Source organism: Panthera pardus, unplaced genomic scaffold (genome assembly GCF_024362965.1).
Source record: "Panthera pardus isolate Hobbes unplaced genomic scaffold, ASM2436296v1 HiC_scaffold_6, whole genome shotgun sequence".
NCBI lineage: Eukaryota > Metazoa > Chordata > Mammalia > Carnivora > Felidae > Panthera > Panthera pardus.
The window spans coordinates 97,834,433-97,856,631 of record NW_026526991.1 but is presented as its reverse complement, the minus strand read 5'-3'; the positions used below and the strand labels follow the sequence as shown (position 1 = coordinate 97,856,631).

General features: G+C 37.9%; 1 protein-coding gene across 2 annotated transcripts in view; it reads right to left on the bottom strand.

Moving 5' to 3' along the window:
* Positions 1-3,107: 3,107 nt before the first annotated feature.
* The window catches only part of LOC109259076 (ovostatin homolog 2-like), a 53,536-nt gene continuing 34,444 nt past the window's right edge, over positions 3,108-22,199 (bottom strand). The window contains exons 20-36 of one of the 2 annotated variants that reach the window (XM_019436397.2): positions 22,058-22,187; positions 19,634-19,752; positions 18,641-18,692; positions 17,792-17,875; positions 16,197-16,373; positions 15,331-15,412; positions 14,543-14,699; positions 11,998-12,072; positions 11,105-11,270; positions 9,885-10,096; positions 8,737-8,946; positions 7,946-8,070; positions 6,752-6,842; positions 6,093-6,161; positions 4,496-4,598; positions 3,715-3,790; positions 3,108-3,260 (exon numbers count right to left, since the gene is read on the bottom strand). In XM_019436397.2, the coding sequence (XP_019291942.2) occupies positions 3,738-3,790; positions 4,496-4,598; positions 6,093-6,161; positions 6,752-6,842; positions 7,946-8,070; positions 8,737-8,946; positions 9,885-10,096; positions 11,105-11,270; positions 11,998-12,072; positions 14,543-14,699; positions 15,331-15,412; positions 16,197-16,373; positions 17,792-17,875; positions 18,641-18,692; positions 19,634-19,752; positions 22,058-22,187 (1,905 nt within the window). In that variant the 3' untranslated portion in view covers positions 3,108-3,260; positions 3,715-3,737. Of the gene's footprint in view, positions 3,261-3,714; positions 3,791-4,495; positions 4,599-5,059; positions 6,033-6,092; positions 6,162-6,751; positions 6,843-7,945; positions 8,071-8,736; positions 8,947-9,884; positions 10,097-11,104; positions 11,271-11,997; positions 12,073-14,542; positions 14,700-15,330; positions 15,413-16,196; positions 16,374-17,791; positions 17,876-18,640; positions 18,693-19,633; positions 19,753-22,057; positions 22,188-22,199 lie in introns of those variants that run through there. The other variant, XM_019436398.2, reaches the window with a different exon arrangement.

The following is a 22,199-nucleotide window of genomic DNA, read 5'->3' as shown; positions in this document are numbered from 1 at the left end:
CTAACTCCCCGCTATGATTCCCACCTCCTTCCCCCCTGCTATATGCTCCCCTCTGCTCTCTCAATTCTAGTCACACTGAAGTAGTTGCTGCTCTGTGAACACAGAAGACACGTTTCTACCACATGTTCCTCCCTTCCTGCTTTTCTAGTTGCTCTCACTGCCTGGAAGATTCTTCCCCAATGCATCTATGTAGTTAACTCCCTCACCTCCTCCAGACCCTTCTTCAAATGTCACTGCCTTAAGGAGGTCGGACCTAAATCTACTCAGTATTTCAGTCCTTCTCCTCTTCCTGTCTCCTTGGATGTTGTGGGTCCTCTTACTCATCTCTACAGTTTTTCTTTTCCCTAACACTTATCACCTTCCTATTTCCTATATTTTGCTTCTCTGATGTTAATTTTATGCCTACATATATTGTTTGATTGGATTACATATATTGTGTATATCTCCCATTCAAATGTGAGCTCCACAAGGATAGCCATTTCTTACTATTTTCATTCATTGCTATAGCCCCACCATCTCGAAGAGATTTTTGGCACATGTGGGCCCTCAAGACTGGTGGTCTGACCTAAGGCGACATGACAATGTGGATAAAAGCAAATGGATCAGTGAATCATTCATGTGATAGGTCAACACAGGTCCATTACCAACAGTAAATAAGTAAAATGAAAGAGATGAGACAGGGAAGGAGTTAAGGTTGAGACTTAGATAATTGTTTAGCAATCATATTGTCACACACTGAGATAAGGATCTCTGTCAAATAAGCTAGTTTGGGGGTAAATAATGAATGTTATTGAAGCGCCTGTGGGACATGTGGCTAACGAAGTACAGTAGGCAGTGGGATTCACGGGGCTGAAATGTAGAAAGAGAGGCATATATTTGGGAAACATAAAAAATATAGATGCAAATTAAATCACAGGATTTTTAGTCTGTATAAAGAGAAGAGAAGAGGGCTTGCTAGAATCATGATGAAAAATATTATTTAATGTTTGGAGAAAGAAAGTGGGGCCAAAAAGAAGAAGATCAATTGGTATCTAGAGAGTGAGAAGGAAAAGGTGTATATTATGGGAGGGGATCAAATCCTTAAGGGATGATGGGAGAAAAATAAAACAATAAAAGGCAAGAGGCCAAGACAAGAGAAATAAGAAAAATTGATAGAATGAGGAGGAGGCCAAAGAGGATGAGATTTCTAGAAGACAGTAAAGGGGATGTTAGGGTTAAGTATTTCATGTACCAGTTAAATGTAAACACAACATAGCAAACTGCAAACACAAAAAAGTGTGATGGCTACATAAAAACATGATGGAATGAATTATTCCTGTTGTCCAAGTACTTTTGTGTAGAGGGGCAAGAGGGACAAGTGTCATATGATGCTTTGATAATGCAAGTGTCACCTAGATCAAAGCTGTATATCCTCCGTTAAATATTCCATGGTGGTCTAGTTTACTAAAGATCTTTTCTTAAACACACACACACACACACACAATCGCATCAAAACTTGGCATTTCCCATTCAATACTCCTAAACTGGAATGTCTGGTATGCCCCATTTAATTGATTAATTAATTAATTAATGTTTATTCATTTATTTTGAGAAAGAGTTCACATGCCCACGTGTGCAAGCAAGGGAGGGGCAGAGAGAGAATCCCAAGCCGGCTCCATACCGTCAGCATAGAGCCAAATGTGGGGCTCGATCTCACAAACCTGTGAGATCATCACCTGAGCCAGAATCAAGAGTCAGACTCTTAACCCACTGAGCCACCCAAGTACTCCTTTAGGCCCCATTTTATATTGAAATGTGGACCAGGAAAATTATTTTGGTTTTCTGTCCAACATAAACTGGACAGAGGTTTCAATGAAAAGGGCAAGTAACAGAGCTATATTGTTCATCAATAGTCTTTCATTCTTTAGAAGATACATAGATCTCAGTTCCCTGTTACCTCTCATCCTCACTGTGACACCAAGACATTTTGGAAAAGTAAACATTAAATTCTAGAATTTCTCTGTGCCTTGAAATACAGCCATTAGCAGACTGCATCGTGACCTCCTTGCCTCCTTAGAATTGGGGAAACGATTTTATTATGTCCGCAGACTATTGAATACGTGCCACGTAAAATGAGGATTGAGAATTCTTTATTTAGGCACAAAAAAAAAAAAGTTTCCCACATAGGGACATTATTTACCACAAAGTAAATTCCCCTTATTTTACCATGTACCAAGGAGTCATATTTTCCTTGAATGAAACTCTTGAATTTAAATAGAGCCTAGGGTGTCTTTAAAAGCATGGAGTACTGATGTTGTATCTACACATCTGATGTGCCATGTTTTGGTAAAATAAGCGAACTGAGAAGGTATAAAGCAATTCTTAACCCAATCAAATAAACTTTTGTGGCACCACCTGTGGACTCACCCCAACAGTGTATCTATGATGAATCAATTAATAAACATTTAGTAAGGGCCCAGTTGTAATTGACGCCCTGTGAGCAATATACATTGGGCAGAGATACTACAAAAATAAGTTTTAACCATTTTCTTTTCAAACACTATATTTTTAATTTTGGGGGTACTGGTAGAGTCCAGGATACTCTGTTTCCATTTTTTTTTCAGCTCAGCAACTGGAGAATTTATCTGTATCTTTTTCTTACTTGTAGTAGTATCTCAGCAGAGTCATAAGCCTGTGTTAATCAGTATAATAATTTTTCAAAAGATCAAATGCCATTGGACTTCCCTCTCAATTATATAAAGGAAATTAATAAATTCATCAATTAATTTGTGACTTTCTAAGTACTTTTCCTCTTATTCTCTGATGATCTTTCATGGAGAAGAGTCTGTGTGTTTTGTGTTGCCTGTGTTTCTTTTATTTCCTTGAGCCCATATGAAGTCCTCTTTAACTTCATCTCTTTCCCTCACGTCCACTGACCCTGGCTTTCTTGCCCTTTCTCTGGATATTGGAGGATCCCATAGTCTGTACACCATAGCGTCTAGAAACTTGACTTCAGAATTGACACCAGTAAAGCAAATTATGAGAGCCGCTATCAAAGAAAGTCCTAAGTTTCCCAGGATGAAAATTACATATAATGTATTGAAAGAAGAGAAACTCACAGACTCAGATGAGAAATGAAAGCATTTTATGGGACAATAAAAAATACAATCTGATAAGAAGTCACGGAAGACTGTGGTCTCTTCAATATGGGAGGTGATGCATGGCTTTCTTCCAAGTTTGATACAGAAAGATGAGTTTATTCAAAGTAAATAGCTTTCCATCTGGAATTTAAAAACATAGGTTAAACAATAAATAACTGTGTGTGCATAGAGAGAGAGATAGATAGATGATAGATAGACAGATGGATAGATAGGTATAGACATTGCTGAACAAACATACATATATACACACACACAAATACACATACACATCTAATCTATATGTGAATGTGTATAAATGTATGTGCATCTATATTTGATGACTTATCAACTTATAAAACAAAGATGAGAGATTTTAAAAAATGAGTCATGTACAAAAGCCACGTATACAGCTGGAAATTCTTTAAAGCTATTTTAAAGAAAGAAATAAAATCTTATTGACTATCAGGATACTCATTTAGTACACATAGCTACTCAAACCCTGTGACATATGGCAGACTTCCCTTTGTTTCATCTTTGTTTTTATCTTTTTAGGCTTTCGTTGCAGATATATTTTCAGTATTTGTAATTTCCTTACCTTTTCCGGTGCTTTGTTTTTTCTCACGAGGAATCTGAAACACTGTTGATGTTGTAAGTAACAAGGGCATATTCATCTGGAAAATAAAGAGAAAGTTCGCCCCTTATTAAGTTTCCAACTTTCTATAATCAGATTATGTCAGACTATATAGATACATTAGGTCTTATCTTTCCAATACTTTTGTAAGACAGTCAATCACTTCTCCATTTTCTAAATCCAAAAATATCGTATTAAAGTTTAAAGCGCTTGATGAAGTACATTCAATTAGTAAGTGACAAGAGCAGGAATTCAAATGCTACTTGACAAATTTCATGTGTCATTCAATGAGAAACTAATAGCACTGAGCTTCCATGGAAAATTTTTATGGTCCTTACAACATCTTAGCAACTGTTTTGGAACCTAATCTATCAAGAGTTTTTTATAACATTTCAGAGTATTGTCCACTCTCCTTCTCAAATCAAAGTCCATAAAGGTAGCATGAAATGGTAAGAGCAACAAAGAGACTGGAAGTGTCGAATGGTTTGTATTTCAAGTTAAAGGGGCGCTTTCTCACACTATATCAAAAAGATTCTAGGTGCCGAAAATCTTTGGTAACTCGAAAATGGCCCAGTCTGAAGATATAACAGGGAGGGGAAAAAAGCAATATAGAAAGTAAAACCAGTTACTGTTTAGTATTTGATGACTGAGGTTGATTTTGGAAAATTTAGTGGCTCAGGGAGTCTTAGATCTAGATATCATGGTCATGTTCAGTAGCCTTAGGGCAAGGGCGTTGCTTGCCTACCTTTTTCATAATAATCATAGACCATAACCGGGGCTGGCTGTATGTTGGACACAAGGTTGCTTTGCTCAACAGAGAAAGTAAAACTGTTCACTGTACTAAAAACCTAGAAAGATACAAATGGTAAATACATCAGGTTTACATCACACGAAGACGCAAATGATAAATACATTAGGTACAAATACATCAGCAGTTCTGCAAAGAGAAAATCATTGAGCAAATCATATCCAGAAGTTCATGATTTACCCAATTAAATAGAACTAGGGTATCAGGAATGGATAAAGAAATTGTGGTTTATATACACAATGGAGTACTACGTGGCAATGAGAAAGAATGAAATATGGCCCTTTGTAGCAACATGGATGGAACTGGAGAGCGTGATGCTAAGTGAAATAAGCCATACAGAGAAAGACAGATACCATATGGTTTCACTCTTATGTGGATCCTGAGAAACTTAACAGGATCTCATGGGGGAGGGGAAGGAAGAAAAAAAAAGTTAGAGTGGGAGAGAACCAAAGCATAAGAGACTCTTAAAAACTGAGAACAAACTGAGGGCTGATGGGGGCTAGGAGGGAGGGGAGGGTGGGTGATGGGTATTGAGGAGGGCACCTTTTGGGATGAGCACTGGGTATTGTATGGAAACCAATTTGACAATAAACTTCATATATTGAAAAAAAAAAGAACTAGGGTATCAGTATCTCACATAATGCCAAAATCATGTGTTAGGTGACATTAAATTATAAGAAATTTGAAGTCCCATTGCTTATATTGAAGTGAAAAGAATCTAGTTCAGAACATTAGTGTAATGCAGGCATTTATGTGAAAGGTAATGATGTACACATAGAAGGGACGACTCTAAAACTTATGCCAGCCTTTGTTAGGAGTTCCAGTTAAACTCTACATGAATTCTACGACTCTGTGTCCATACTATGTTAGATGCTGTGAGGAATGAAAAACAGGAAAATGATATTGTTGACTTGAGTCATTCTAGTAAAGTAGCTAAAGCATATATGAACACGCTTGTTAACTCTTATTATCCAGTGATATTTAGATATCATTAAATATCTTAAATATCTAATTACATTTAGAGTTAAGAGGGAGAAGTGGGAATGGAAGAACACTGAGCATCTTTAATGTCCCATATTTTCTAATAAACCCCATCAGATATACAGTTGACCCTCGAACAACATGGAGGTTAAGGGTACCGACCTCTTGTGCAGTTGAAAATCTGCATATATATTTTGACTCCCCAAAACTTAACTATTAATAGCCTCCTGTTGAAGAGAAGCCTTACCTATAACATAACCAATTAACATATATTTTGTATGTTATATCATATGCTGTATTCTTACATTAAATCTATAGAAAATGTTATTAAGAAAATCATAAGGAAGAGAGAATATACTTACAGTATTGTATTGCACTTATAAAAAAAAGAATCCTTGTGTAAATGGACCCATGCAGTTCAAACCTGTGTCATTCAAAGGTCAACTGGATAAAAATTCATATATGTATGAATAAAATACAAGCATCCAATTACCTTCAGAAATCAAAAGAAAGCCACGGAAGAAAAAAAAAAAACAATTGTTGCTCAACTCACACTTTCCAAGTAGAAAAGAACATGATCATTCTTGACTTCAGTCTTCATCACTTGGCCATTATTTTCAAGCTTTAAAGAAATTGGCAGGGAGGGATGGAGAATAGATATTAAAGAATATCTTCTAGTATTGAATGTTTCATGCTTTTTACTTAACTGATTGTCAGGAATCCATTTTATGGATGTTCCCTCATGCCATGATATTTTTTAAAGTTTATTTATTTTGAGATAGAGAGAAAGCACAAGTAGAGGAGGGGCAGAGAGTGAGAGAGAGAGAGAAAGGAGAGAGCGAGGATCCCAAGCACGCTCTTCACCGCCAGCGTGGAGTCCGATGCAGGGCTCGAACTCATGAACTGTGAGATCATGACCTGAGCTGAAACCAGATGTTTAACCAATTGAGACACCCGGGTGTTCCATGCCATGATATTTTTATAAACACAAGTAAGAACTAAATAAAGAAATTAATTATGAACTATGGGAAAAAATGACTTCTAATTGCTACAAATTAAGAACACCGTCCCTCCAGTGTGACAGCAAAAATAAATGAACTCTGCATATATTTGTTTAAAGGAAAAATTGCACTATTTTGTTTTGCTAACGAATTATTCCGTGTATACACTATAGCCTTTCCCGTGCTCAAGTTTTAGGCTTCTATTATTTACCTCCTCAATAGATGCCATGACTGGAGTAAATCCTGACAGCATTTTTACATCAACAAGGGCCATATTGGAGTTATTGCGGATTCCAGTATATCTGAAATTTAAAAACAAACACAAGTTGAGACAACTGTCTGGAAAAGTGACCTATATTAAGGCAAGGATGATGGAGACGTAGATGCCAACTGTCTGTACGTCTGGAGCAAAGGCAAGAACTGAAGAGGGAACAGGGCGAAGAAAGTCATTCTCAAACATCTGAGAATAGGCACAACTAGAATAATAATGGATGAGAAGATACAAAGGAGTGTAATTTGGAGTAAAGAGTGAATTATCTGGACCCAGAATCTCTCCAATCTCTTTTAAGTTTACCCGAGGCCTCAAAATCATGAATTTTAAACAAAGCTGATAAATTTATATGACATATACTTATGTTAGCCTTAGATTTGCACAATACTTAAAGGATATCTTTGTTTAGAAAGCAAGATGTTGGCAGAATCTTAGAGTAGTCGTGCCCTGACTACTAGATTATGTCCCTAGATTATGTCCTTGACTCTGGACAGCATTGTTTGGACATGAAGTTGAGGGTTCCACAGCGTATGTAGTTCTTATCTTAGCTCTGATGTTTAAGAGATTTTCATTCGGAAATCCTAAGAAAAATCCCCCAAACTAATTTTACTCGGTGTTTCTCCACATATTAACTAGGATTAAAGCTCTCCGGCATCGATAAATTATATTTTAATTCAAGAGAATGATTTTGTCTACTCCAAATAATAAAAATATAAAATTTTGCTCTGCATAGTTAGAGAACCAGTATTTGTAAGTTTCATTGTGCTGGCCCCACTGTGTGGTCTTCAGGAGGAAAAAAAATAGTATCTCTGTTGCCCAAATCTGACAGATCTTACACACACACACACACACACACACACACACACACAAATGGGAGCATTGCTGGAATATATTTCCAGCAGAAGCTTTCAAATTTATACTTGCCTATAATACAAATCATACTTGCATAAGTACTAAACTGGTGTGTACAGAGAGAGCTATAAAGTAACTATGCTGTAGAAATATCACCACCAACATATGAACTCATTGAGGATGCCATCATTAATATTTATTTTGCTACTATTTAAAATAATTATTGTTTGATCTATCGCCCTCTGTCTAAGCTGGGAGTTGATGTCAAAATGGGACACTCACTTGAGGGTTACGGTCAGGTTAAAATTGCTCTGGAATGTATCCGATGAGTTTTTCTTTATCATTTCCAAGGAAAGGGAAAATCCAGATGCTTTCTTAGGTAGGAGTACGTTATACCTCAGGGTAGCCTAAAAAGAAAAGCAAATCGTAAGAAAATCATAAGACAAATTTATCCTGAAGTAAAAATTGAAGGACTTCTGTTTCCTCTATTTTTAAATTTAATTTTTTAAACGTTTATTTATTTTTGAGAGAGGGACAGAGCGTGAGCAGGGGAGGGGCAGAGAGAGGGAGACACAGAATCCAAAGCAGGCTCCATGCTCCGAGCTGTCAGCACAGAGCCCGACGTGGGGCTCAAACTCACAAACTGTGAGTTCATGACCTGAGCTGAAGTCAGGCGCTCAACCAACTGAGCCACCCAGGCACCCCCCTTCTATATTTATTTCTAATGCACTTTATTTTATATCTTTACCATCAGGGAATAAAGCTAAATGTAATTGTTCAGTTTTCAGAAGATGTAAGAACCTTTACATAATTTAATGGAAATATCAGAATTTTTTCTAACAGTGACATTCCTCGAGAAACTTCTCAGTTACCCAGCTATCTTTAGTTGTAAGTGTCTCTTCATAAAATAACTTGCATTTTCAGCTTTTGATTAGGAAATATCAGTGAGAGAAAGAATGGAGATAATAATGAAAATATACAACGGTAAAATAACACTCTATCTATAACTAAAAGGATAGTCTTGCTTTTTAACTGGCAAATATTTATTTCTGCCTCAGGTAGATTTCCATTACCTGGATAAATGTACAACCTTGTCCTTCCACATCTACTGTATATTGTCCATGTGCTTTTGTTAGTTCAGAACGTTGGACCAGTAAGCGATTGTCACTGTTAACCTGGAAAATCTCACTGGATTCTTCACTGTGTAAGGTGACGGTGTTTTGGTCATCAGAGAAGGTTAACTTCATGTAGCGGGTCATGGCAAGAAGACAGACTGCAGTGTCCTGCAAAGAACAGTAGAAGCCAAGATCTAAGTTCTGTTATGTTGCAATATTAGTCATCACTTGACCATGAACTTTAAATCAATCCGTAAAAATATCCCTAAGACAGGTCAACGGACCAAGAAACAAATCTTAAGTCATAGGAAGATACATTTGCTTAAGCAATGATTGCCATTTAATCTTCTTCAACCCATCTTAATTAGATTTTAGTTTAAAGGATTTAATGAAATGTAGTCTCTGTTGTTGAAATAGTGTCAAATCTTTTCTAAAAATTAAGGTTCTATGTACTTTGGCTGCCTTGAATAATGCTTATGCCCAACAATCTTCAAGAAAAGGAGTCAGAATCAGAAAAGGATGTTGGGAGATTCACTAACATATGATTTTATTCAGATACTAAGACTAAAGCAAATAAGGAGGGAAGTAACAATTTCCTTCATAGGAATGAAACTGCATTTCTTTGAATTTTACTTTTTTCTTGTTAAGGAAAGACATAAGCCACTGTTTTTTATACCCGTTTCTTTTGTTACTCATTACTTCCACTTGTTTTTCCCAATGTCTACACCACATAAATAGAGAGAAATTTTTTTTCTTGGCCTATATGTAGTATCATAGTATTATTGGATATCTAACATCATCAAGACTCTGGTGCTTACAGTAACAATCCATTCTAGACTCATATTCTACTTTTACTGTGCAAATGGAGGTAAAAATCAGTCACAAATTCCTTGAACAGAGGCCTTAGTTTATTCATCTGTATATGAAGAATTCTTGGTAGAGTCTCTGTTGCACAAGAACTGCCTAACAAATCGTTGGGCATACACAATATCAAATATTCTTCATCTCAGAAGGTATTTTCTATGATTACCTTTGCTATCTAGATTATTGAAGGCTAGCATCTTTCGCATGAAACATATGATTAATATCAGGCCCATGTCAATCACCTGAGTGGAGGAGAAACCCCCATGGGAATTCATCTGCCGGGCAAGCCACTGCACAATTTTACTCGCATAGGTGAGATCAGGAGTTTTCTTGGAAAGAACAGCCAAGAGCACATAACAAGTCTTCTCAGTCTCAGCAGAAGGTGCATGAGGAATAAAGAACCGGGATGCTTCTGTCTTGGGTTTCTTTGCTCGTTCCCAGTATATGACATTATCTAAGGAAAAGGAAGAATTTTCACATAGTCCCTATAAATACCGCTGATTACACATAAGAACAGTGCGAATTCCATTTCTGACCTCTGCTGTGGGTTGAGATGTGTTTTCTCAAAATTCACATATTGAAGCCCTAATCTCCAGTACCTCTGAATGTGACTCTCTTTGGAGATGGGGCTGTTAAAGAAGTGATTCAGTGAAAATGACACTGTTAACGTGGGCCCTACTCCAGTATGACTAGTATTCCGATAAGAGGGGAAAATTTGGATACACAGAAGGAACACCAGACAGACAGGTGCACAGAAGAAAGCAGAAGACAGAGGGAGAAGATGCCCATCTATAAGCCAAGAAGAGAAACCTCACTTGTTGATACCTTGATCTTGGACTTTAAACCTCTAGAACTGTGAGATAATAAATTTCTGTTGTTTCAGCCACCTAGTCTGCAGTACTTTGTTATGGCAGTCTTAGAAAACCCATATAGCTTCCAACAGCAATTCCCTAAGGTTAAAAGCAGTATGTGATTAAGTCACACAAACAGTAATTTTGGTCGATGGCATGGTCACCATGCTTGATTTTCTCTACTTTACTCATTGGAAAAGAAACTAACAGAAAGGAGAAAGAGGGAAATAGAAAACATGTAACGTTCTTGATTTTATTTTTATTGTTTTAAAACTTTTTTAATTTTAAATTTAATTTTTTAATTTTAGAAGGGCAGAGAGACAGAGAGAGAGAGAGGGAGAGAGAATCTCAAGCAAGCTCTGCGCTCAGCAGGGCTTGATCCCTTGACTCCAGAATCAGGATCTGACCTGAAATGAAGAGTTGGATGCTCAACTGACTGAGCCAACAGGTGCCCTATGGAATGTTCTTTAAAGATAAAGGGGCGCCGAGAAATTCCACAAGAGAAATGGAAGCAGACCAGTGAAGACAGGGTTCCTATATGATTATAAGTAAGTTTCATTTCTTTATTTTCAAGGCCATCCTCATTAGTAAGAGTGAATAATAATGCTTACTTGTTTTGGTAGCAGATTGATCCAGGATCTGGAGTAAGGATTCCATTTGTTCCTCTTTTTCAGCTAATGCAAAAGCATAAGCTAGAATTGCATGATTATAGCCATTAGTGACGCCGTGTTGAAGTGCTTCCTCTAGGCAAAAAAGCCCATCTCGTAGAGCAGGAAACTAGTCAAGGCGAAGAATAATATATTTTAAAATAATACCTGAATACTTTATAAGCTTGCTGACTATTTAAACTAATCATTCTGTAAAACGTATACAATATGTCCTTGAAGTATATTTTACATATAAACTTATTCATATACACGTATGTATGATAGTTCATAAATATTGTTAAAATTCAGTTTTAATGACAATATTAGTGTTTGGGAAATAAAAGCTAAGTAATATGCATTATATTTCTAAGGATGCTTTTCGAGATATACTAGTGACTAAAAATTCCTGCTATTTCACTTAGTTCAGGAATAGATTTTTCAGTCAGATAATCTGAATTTGGGATTCGGGGGTAGCCAATATGATCACACTTAAGTTGAACATGTTTACATACTAAACTGGTTTGACAAACAGACTCTTCGGTTACGTCTACACCTAAAACAGGACTTCTTAACCTGAAATTCATGGCTGGACATAAGGAGATATCTCAATACCTGAAATGGTATGAAAAGCTTGCGGATGTGTGCCTATGTGTATCTTCCCTAGAGAGAAACGCAAGCGTTCATCAGAGGTTTCTATGAATCAGAAAAACTTTGAGCAGCTTTAACTTAAGGAGGGGTAATGAATTAAATGCTCTCCCGATTTTCATTCAGTCTAAGGATTTCAAATCGCTCTGAACCCATAATGCATTTAATGTGCATTCAACTGGCTGGAACTCAAGGATGATAAGAATCCGTACGGTGAAATTGAGTCCAGCTTCAAGGAACGCTCCGACAATATAGGCAGTGAGTAAAACGTCCTCTTCTTCTCCACCCTAAACACAAGGGAACAATTAATCACACAGGATAGTAGACCACACACAAAAAAGAGCTATTCTTCTGAAGTGAAACTAAGTATGCTAGAAACACTGGAACCAATACTCTTATTTATGAAAACATCCTAAATGTAATTTTAAAATGTGATGGTTAATAACTATGCTATCGGAGTGAGAATCCACCAAGATTCATTACACTAATGAAATAAACAAAAATACAATTAATGTCAAGTACACGAAATGACAATCTGTTTACATGACCCAGGATTGAGCATGAATTCCAAATAACTCCCATGGCTCTATTTTCCTTTATTTGTTGTTCATTTGGAAAAATAAACACAGAATTTCTGCTGCCCTCGAGCAGAAGGTTGCTGCGAAGCTGCCTGAACATCCCTGGGGACGTATCCTAGGAGGTAACGATAGTCAGGTCTCAAGGATTCGTAGAGTGTAAAACCAGAAAAGCATCTGTAAGTTATGCAATTTGTAAGTTGACAATGCATAAAAATGCAGTGGGGAACTTAAGCATTAGATAAACCAGCATTCACACAAGAGATTCTGATTCAAAAAGTTAGGAATAAGACACAGGGAAATGAATGGGTGCTCTAATGATATAGGTGCATAGCCTTCAGATGGCTTTTGAGATCCTCTGATCTGGCATAAACCTCTCAGTTTCTCTATTTAAGCAAAAGGTGACCTCTTTCTTCTTCAGAAAATGAACATCTGAGGAGCTCAGTTTGCAAGGTGCAAATAACTGTAGAAAGGAACACCAAAATAAGCTGTGGGAATCCATTTAAATTATAACAGGTTCTATCACCATTCTCTTGCAGTATGGGTTCTTGTTTTTCTGTTGCTTCTTAATCCTTCCCAACTCAACACACACACACACACACACACACACACACACACACACACAGAATCCTGGAAAAGGGATTGGGTAAGATCAGACAAACGGAAGCAGTGATCAGTAATGGGCCCAGTAAGAAGAAAGCTTGCAGAGATGTTTTAGAAAAGAACATACACAATTCTCATTTTCTACGTAAGGACAAGAGCTCTTCTCTACCAGGGTGCTCCTATTGTGAAGAAGAGATTTGAAATAATTTAAAGACATTTGTCTAGGGGAGCCTGGGTGGCTCAGCGAGTTAAGTGTCCGACTCCTGATTTCGGCTCAGGTCATGATCTCACGGTTCGTGGGATCGAGCCACAGGTTTGGGCTTTGTGCTGACAGCGCGAGGGCTGTTTGGGATTCTCTCCCCCTCTTTCTCTGTCTCTTTCCTGTTCACGCTTGCGTGCGTGCTCTCTCTCAAAAACAAACTTTAAAACAGTAAAAAGATAAAGACATTTTTCTACACTACAAACAGTATAAGAATTTGAAGAAAATTGCATTAAAATGAAATACCATACAGAGTGGCCATTTGTCCATATTTTGAAGTGGATTAGCTTTAGGTTTCAAATCCAAGAATAGGTGTGGTGACTCTGAACAATGAAGAGGGAAAGCCCCGAATATTTTAGGCGATACTATGGCATGCTAAAAAAATCATGATCAGGGCTTGTTTTCAGAGGGAAGTACAAAGGTTAGGAGAATAAAGAACATAGAGGACGGAGGGGCACCTCGGTGGCTCAGTTGGTTGAGCATCCGACTTCGGCTCAGGTCATGATCTCACGGTCTGTGAGTTCAAGCTCGGCATGGGGCTCTGTGCTGACAGCTCAGAGCCTGGAGCCTGCTTCAGATTCTGTGTCCCCCTCTCTCTCTGCCCCTCCCCTGCTCATGCTCTCTCTCTCTCTGTCAAAAATAAATAAACATTAAAAAATTAAAAAAAAAAAGAATGTAGAGGATGGAATGGAGATGTACAGGTATCCTCAAAGAAGGGAAACCAGAAGGGAAAATGCCTAGTGATTTACCTACATATGCACAGGGGAAGGGAAGGGGTGGGTACCTTCAAGGACATAGTTCATCTCATTTGTATTTTGACCTACAGCAACCTAAGCCTTCATCCTTTGACTTGAGAAAACATTGAAAGAGTTTCACTGAAATGCTGTGAAGGACTGGATATTCTTCCTGAACGTTCTTGCCATCCATAAATAGGAATGAATTCCCTAATTAGGGCCCCATTCTTTAACATATTGTCTGACTTTAAATTTATGAATGTTTCCCTTCTAGGTTCCTTTTTTCTTCCTTCTCTCCTATTTTTAGTTTATCCACTGCAGGAGACTAGTTCTATGGAAGTTCTATGGAAGAACTAAAGACCATGAGGCAAACAGCAGGTTCAGGAAAAGTTAGTCTAGCTGTGGTTAACATGCATGCAGGGGAATGAGGCTGTTGACCAGTACGTCAGGGACCTACGACTCTGGTGGACTCAGAAGGGGTAATATTCCCAGGAAAAATATTCCTGTTTTAGATGAGTTAGACCAGAAGTAGGAAAGGTAGGCAATGCAATGACGCGAGGAAGGCCTAATTCTGTTCATCTCTCACCTCCCAGGCATTGTTGAAAAGCTTGCCATCACTTTTAAAGCAGCCATCGATTTGCTGTTTGCTTGAAAGCCAGAGCAAGGTCTGTTTTTGAACTTGTTCATCAATGTAAACATATTCCTTCATTTTCTCTAATGTCTTAAAAGTAAGGGCACTGAGCCTGTAATACAAATCACTAGTTAGACAACAGTTAGATAAGAAAGAGACGTCATTTCTCCAACAGGTTCATCAGCATTGTTCCCCTTCAAGAGTGGCTGCGTCTGATTTGGCTCATGTTGACCGCAAAGAACATTTACTGAGAGTGGATTTTTCCACTAGGTCAGTAAAATGCTGTGAACGTCAATATGTGAACATAAACGTAGGTAATTTCCAGCGTGTTTCCACTCAAAATTCTTGTTTTGTGGTTCATTGGATTATCTATACACGGAGACAGAATGGGTTTAATTAGATGCTCTGGGGCCTTCTGGTTTTACTTTCCTCTCTCCTGAATCTACATGGCTCTCTGAGAAGTGTAGACCAACCTGTGTCACTTGCCACAATGTTAGGCTGTGGGGGTACAGGGGGGTGTCATTAAATGATGAGACTGCTAGGCAAATTGCCACGGTACTTTAGGTATATGGTTGTATTAGAGACAGAATAGTCAAACATTTTAGTCAATGTGATTCATTTCTGTAAAGTCACTTTGAAACTCATTTTGCTTCCAAATCCCACCGAACTCAGCCCCCTCAGACTGTCACAAGCCCTCTTCGGATCACTCTTACATTATTTAAAATAAAATGTTCATCTCTTACCATAGACTTCCTTTCCGGTTACTCTGCCAAAACACACTATATGAACCATCAAAATTTTTGAAAGACAACTGCTTTTGATAACCTAAAATAAAAAAAAAAATAGGAAATTAGTTTTTCAAGCTACGAAAATTAGAAGAAAAAGAACGGCATAGTACAAGCCCTGTGTTTGGGTTTTATACAGACAGAAATTACTAGGAGGATCATTTCAAGTTTAATTTCTGAAATTTGGGTTCTCTATCCATAGTGAGAAAAAGTAAGTCATGCTTTACAGGGTTTTAATGACCAGATATGACATGTGACTATGCCTAGTTTAATAAGTGGCACTTAACTATTTAATACCTTTTCCTTAAGGTTAATTTATTTCTGTGATATCTTTCTGAAAAGTAAACCTGGAGAAATTATCCTCTTGGATCTCTCCTTGGTGTCACATTTTGCAAGGTTTGTATATCCTTTTTTTTTTTTTTTACATACAAATCCAGTCACTTCATTACAATGGAATACAACTGGGCAAACGAATACAGAACTTGATGAGTGAGCTTTTTATAGCTATTAGTAACAAGAGCAACAAACTAGGTAGGGTGGCACAATGTCCAGATGAAAAAAAAACTGGGCTCATAATTTTAAAAGTTATTGTTCTAATCTGTGAAGCCGAATGGCCGCATAGATACTGAAGTAAAAAGAAAAAGTAGCTAGGACTCAGACCACCTCAGTTCGGAGTCCAGACCCACTATTATGGGTCAAAAATAAATACCTACCTGCTCCCCCCCCCCCACGAGACCACCTCATAATAATAGCTTTAGGACATCTTGGTATCAGGGACAATTGATTTTATTTATTATGGGTGGAAATTACGCAAATAGCCTCACCGTTAGACAAGAAAAAGAAAGCCTTAGATTTAACTTCCTCGGTCAACTGTTTAGTAGATTGTAGATAGTCTAGGACATAGGTATCCGATGCGAGTAGGGCAATATTCTGCTCTCCACATCCATAGGGCATTTGGAGAAGATTCTCCAGATTCTGCATCGCAAGTCCTAGAATATCCCCTAAAAATAAGAAAAGCAGAAGGTTACCACCGCTTATGGTTGGTACCTCAGCATTAACAACTGCAGATAAAAGACACACAGTGGAAGTAGGAAATATTAAAAATCGCATTACAATTGTTTTTTAAGGGTTGTTTATTTTTGAGAGAGAGACATAATACGAGCAGGGGAGGGGCAGAGAGAGAGGGAGACACAGAATCTGAAGCAGACTCTTGGCTCCGACCTGTCAACACAGAGCACAACACGGGGCTCGAACTCATAAACCTTGAGATCACGAGCTGAGCCAAAGCCAGATACTTAACTGACTGAGCCACCTCGGTGTCCCTAAAATTGCATTTAAATGGTGGAAACAAGGAACGTTCTCCTGAGGTAATTCTAAAGAGGAGATAGGCGTAGCCGGTGAAGTTAAAGGAGTTTCTGGTATGCAAAATGTTTTTTTTTTTGTTTAAATGTTTATTTATTTTTGAGAGGGGGGGACGCCGAGAGAGAGGAAGACAGAGAATCCCAAGCAGGCTCCTCACTGTCAGCGCCGAGCCCGACGCGGGGCTCGAACTCACGAACTGCAAGATTATGACCTGAGCCGAAACCAAGAGTTGGGTGCTTAACCGACTGAGCCATCCAGGTGCCCCAAAGCATACAAAATATTTCTGAAAATCTCCTTACCAGAGACAGGGGGAAGTTAGAAAAGTGTGTCTTTGCTTGTTTGCTTGTTAGCTTTTTGAGAAACTGAGCCTGTGAATTATAACTGCAATCCATCCCTCCCACAAAAGCATTAATGTTAGAAAAAGAAGTTTGCCTTTTGTAAAATAGATTTTGCCTGTTACTATGGGCTACTATAGGAATGGGCTAAATGGGTGATAGGTACTAAGGAGGGCACTTGTGAGGAGCACTGAGTGTTATATGTAAGTGATGAATCACTAAATTCTACTCCTCCTGGCCAATATTACACTATATGTAGCTAACTAGAATTTTTTTTAATGTTTATTTATTTTGAGAGAGGGAGACAGAGAGAGACAGGACACTAGTGAGGGAGGGGTAGAGAGAGAGGGAAACACAGAATCTGAAGCAGGCTCCAGGCTCTGAGCTGTCAGCACAGAGCCCGATGTGGGGCTCGAACCCATCAACCATGAGATCACGTCCTGAGCCGAAGTTGGACACTTAATCGACTGAGGCACCCAGGTGCTCCTTAGCTAACTAGAATTTAAATAAAAAATGTGGAAGAAAAAAAAGAAAATGGTACCATTCTCCTTTCAGATCCCACATGGAAATAAGCATAGAGAATGACCTTCAACAATCCTTCCCTCCAACTAATAGTTTAGAGAAATCTCTCCATTCTGTTATTTTAAGGATTTTTTTTTTTTTAAGATCACCTCAATCAAAATTTTCAACTCATTGTGAAAGACAAGATTTAGCCAACTTACCCACAACAGTGAAAAAGGCCCTGGCCGATCCTTCTACGACATTGTTTGGCAAGTCCAAAACGACCTGATTGGAGACTTTGGTCCCTAGATGGAAAATATTGATAAAAAAGATAATGTGATAACTTTCTTTTACAGACAACAGCAGCCAGATACGTGGGACAAACATATTAGGAAATAGATTTCATTATTGACTTCTTTTTTGCAAGTTGCTTATTAGAAAGATGAAATTGAAATCTCTGATCTCAGTTAGAATAATAATACATTCAGAGAATGGTGTGTGTGTGTGTGTGTGTGTGTGTGTGTGTGTGTATTAGATAATGGCCCTTAGTTTCCATTAGTAGAGTGCCTAAACTCCTTATGTGTGAAAAAAAAATGTAAAAAGCTACTGACTATGACATATAAAACAGCACACATAGAAGGCAAAGTTTGGAGATTCCCACTAACATCAGATCATCATCAACAAGATGGCCACAAAGCAGGTGACTGAGGGGTGGTGATGTGTCTGTGGGTTGCTTTCTCCCTGTCCTGATCTTCCTCTGTCCAATGCTGTGCAACACATCATATGGCAAGAGGAGCCAAAAAATATGTAAAATGGGAAAACGGGTTGAGGCAGACCAATGTCATAGATGAACTGACAAAAAAATTCTCACAAATTATACTTTTGGTCAGCCAAAATTGTACAATGAAGATAAGGGATGGAATAAAATCATCCCCCGTTAGGTACTTAACATGAAATCACTGAAATTACTCAGTGTGGCCAGGGAACTAATGTGTAAGGAAAGGAAATAAGTTGACTCTGTTGACAAATTTTCTTTGGGACTAATTTGACCACCTAAAAGAGTCTCTTACCTTGTGTACAGATAAGGAAACTTTGAGTCATTTCTTTTTCAATACCTTCAGGCTGTCAAAGAGTAAACAAAGACAAGCACAAAGTAATGAGTCTGGGGCACCTTCCATGTAGGAAACGTAATCCAGAATCAGCTCAGAGAGACATGACTGGCCCATGTTTGTCCCCGGGAGATGATCCATTCATTGACCACTTTTGTTTAAATTTGGAAGTCACTGTATAGTACCAAGATCTACTTTAGACCCTGTGTTCCCGTTGTTCGAACAGAGATAACTTCGATATCATTGTGGGACACTGTCGACCCCCCGATCCCGTCCAGCATCTCCAATGACAAATGACAGTGTTTTGTGGAGTAGGACCAAGAGGCGAGGTGAGAATTATCTACTGAGAATTGTTAATTCTTTTTGAGGATGATGGGATGTACACCGGAGTGTAGGACAAGTAGATTTGTCTCAGATTTAAGAGTCGGTTAAAAAAAAGGAAGGGAAGGTGCACCTGGATGGCTCAGTCGGTTAAGCAACTGACTTCGGCTCAGGTGATGATCTCACGGTTCGTGGGTTCGAGCCCTGCATCGGGCTCTGTGCTGAGAGCTCAGAGCCTGGAGCCTGCTTCGGATTCTGTGTTTGCCTCTCTCTCTGCCCCTCCCCCACTTGTGCTCTGTTTCTCTCTCTCTCTCAACAATAAATAAAATGTAAAAAGAAAAAAAAATTAAAAAAAAAAAAAAAGGAAAGGAAGAGCAACAGGTCTACAGGAACCACGAGTCGGGAGCAAGCAAAAAATCATCAAGCCTGTTTCAAATATTAAGCTTTACTATCCTGGGTCAGATATGAATTAAAGAAAGGATGAATTTTCCTGCTGCTTTAATTCATCTAAAATGATATGTTTTGTGTCAAAAGTCACTATACTCAATTCATTAAGTATATTCAAGAAGAATGCCTCCCTGTATTTAACCCATTGCTTATCTGAAAGAGCCTGACAGTTTTGCATGTACATACCTCCACCAATAGACTTTTGACCACAGTATCTTTCCAGTTTAGATTCTGCTGATCAGTTGCTTCTTTGGGGCAGGCACTACTTTGTCTGGACTCAGCAACTACCGTGATATTCACTTTACCTGGAAAACATTCCTGAATGTAAGTTAAATTGTTGACCATAGGCCTCTTCTGTAATGGGAAATGGTTAGACTCTACGAACCACATCTTGAATTGGATGACCTGAATACATACTATCATCGTGTTTGTGCTTGACCAAAATAATTTGTTCTTTCTCCTGCCTGAAGATGATTTGATAAGCTCTGTTTTAGCTGTTTCAAGATCCTTATGTTAAATACATGATTCATTATGTAAAAAACAAAACAAACAAACAAAAAGAATCAGATCTAAATACAAACAACTTGATAGTTGCCAGAGGGAAGGGGGTGGGGTAATGGGCAAAATGGGTGAAGGAGAGGGTTCCAGTCATGGAATGAATAAGTCATGGGAATAAAAGGCACAACATGGGGAGTATAGTCAATGACACTGTAGTAGCCTTGTATGGAGACGGATGGTGGTTATACCATAGTGATGTTCAATCACTAAGTTTTACACTTGAAACTAATGTCGCACAGTGTGCCTACTCTACTCAAATAAAAAAGAAGTTAAAAACCAACCCAACAAAGATAATAAATGATTCATTTATTTAATTAAAAAGTAAAATATTTTAAGGAAAAATAATAATTTGCAAAGCCACCAGAGAAAATTCCTTGATAATTGGTTGTCGATAAAGGTTACGTATACCAATATGGGGACAGAACACCAAATAACCAGGGATCCTCACTTTTCCCAAGTTTGAACAAACACAAATAGTAAAATATGACATAGTGGAAAGGGCACTGGATTTAAGTCAGTGCTAGCAAGGAATCCATTGTTTTTAACTCCCCGTGAATCATGGGTCATGTAATTAACACTGATCTTCAGTTTCATTGTAAAAATTGGAAGATTGAAAAAGATAATTCTTTTGGCTTCCTATTACTGTATGCCTATATACCAATATATATAACCAATTACTGTTCTTGTTTTTACTTGTTGCTGTGTTTTGTTTCATTTGTTTCCTTTTAAGAACGACTTTGATTCTCTATTCTTAGAACTGTGTCCCCCACTTAATGCCATAAAACTTACCATAAAAAAATGCCATATAGTATTCTATCTCAATTGCCAGGGTAAGATTTTTGAAGACTTAAGTGTAGTCAGAAAAATCGAGAAACAAAATCTAACAGGGAAAGTAGTTTTAGTCACACCAACATCACAGGTGAACCAAAATGATCTATAAATAAACTTTTTGCTGCCTGCAATAACACAATGAACATGGAACATGAAATAAAGGAAATTTTAATGACAATTTTTTACATCAGCGATAACGAGTATCACGGCTCTATCACATCTAGCATTTTGTTTACTAGTTTTTTTTTTTAACTTTCCCTTCCCTTATATTTTCAACAAGATACTTGCAAATTTATTTTTCTATATTGCAGATAACACATGCATGAAGAAAATACTCTTCTCAGTGTCTGATCTCCATCCAAGGGTTCACTGTTTTTGATGTTTCATGATATATCTAGCAAATTTATAAGTCCTGGCAATCATCATGATTGAGGAGTAATTTTGGTATAGGTGACGCATGTATGTCCTTGATGATAGGTGAAGGAGCAAGTTAGAAGTGGAGGACCTGAGCAACATTAATAACAATATAACCTCCTTTTGGGACATGACATACGGATTTGATAGATCATGGAAATTGGCATTTATATTGTATTTAAATCATGTTATTCTTTTATACAAATGAATGGTGGCTTTGCATTAGCAACTGGAAAAGAGATTATCAAAATAGGATTTTTAATTGAAAATTTACAAAGAGGAGGGGCACCTGGGTGGCTCAGTCATTTAAGCGTCTGATTCTGGCTCAGGTCATGATTTCATGGTTCAGGGGTTCCAGCCCCACATCGGGCTCTGTGCTGATGGCTCAGAGCCTGGATCCTGCTTTGGATTCTGTGACTCCTGCTCTCTCTGCCCCTCCCCTGCTTGTGTGCTCTCTCACAAAAATAAATAAACATTTAAAAAATTTTTTAAAAGAAAATTTACAAAAATGAGACTTACAAAATGTGAGGGAGAAAACTATGTTTGTATAGAGGATTTAAGGAAAATAAATGAAGGCCATAAAAGTAGGCTGTTTTTTCCCTACATCTATTTTACCCATCCTGGGGATTAAGACTGCACCTACCATGATGAGACCTGAATAATGTATAGAATTGTTGACTCTGTTGTAAACCTGACTCCGATATAATGCTTTGTGTTAACTATACTGGAAATAAAAGTCAAGAAAAAAAAGGTTGAAAAACAAAAGGGCTGGTTTTCCATGAGGGATTGGCATACCCGTTGACTTACCCAATGTATTCGGTAGAAGAGTCCAGACATACGTTTTCTTCTCTCCAGCTTGGATAATCTCACTGCCATTGTTTTTAGGGGTGCTGATATTTGCTTCAAAATACTGAGATGATTCCAGCCGAACCGAAATCTGAAAAAAAAA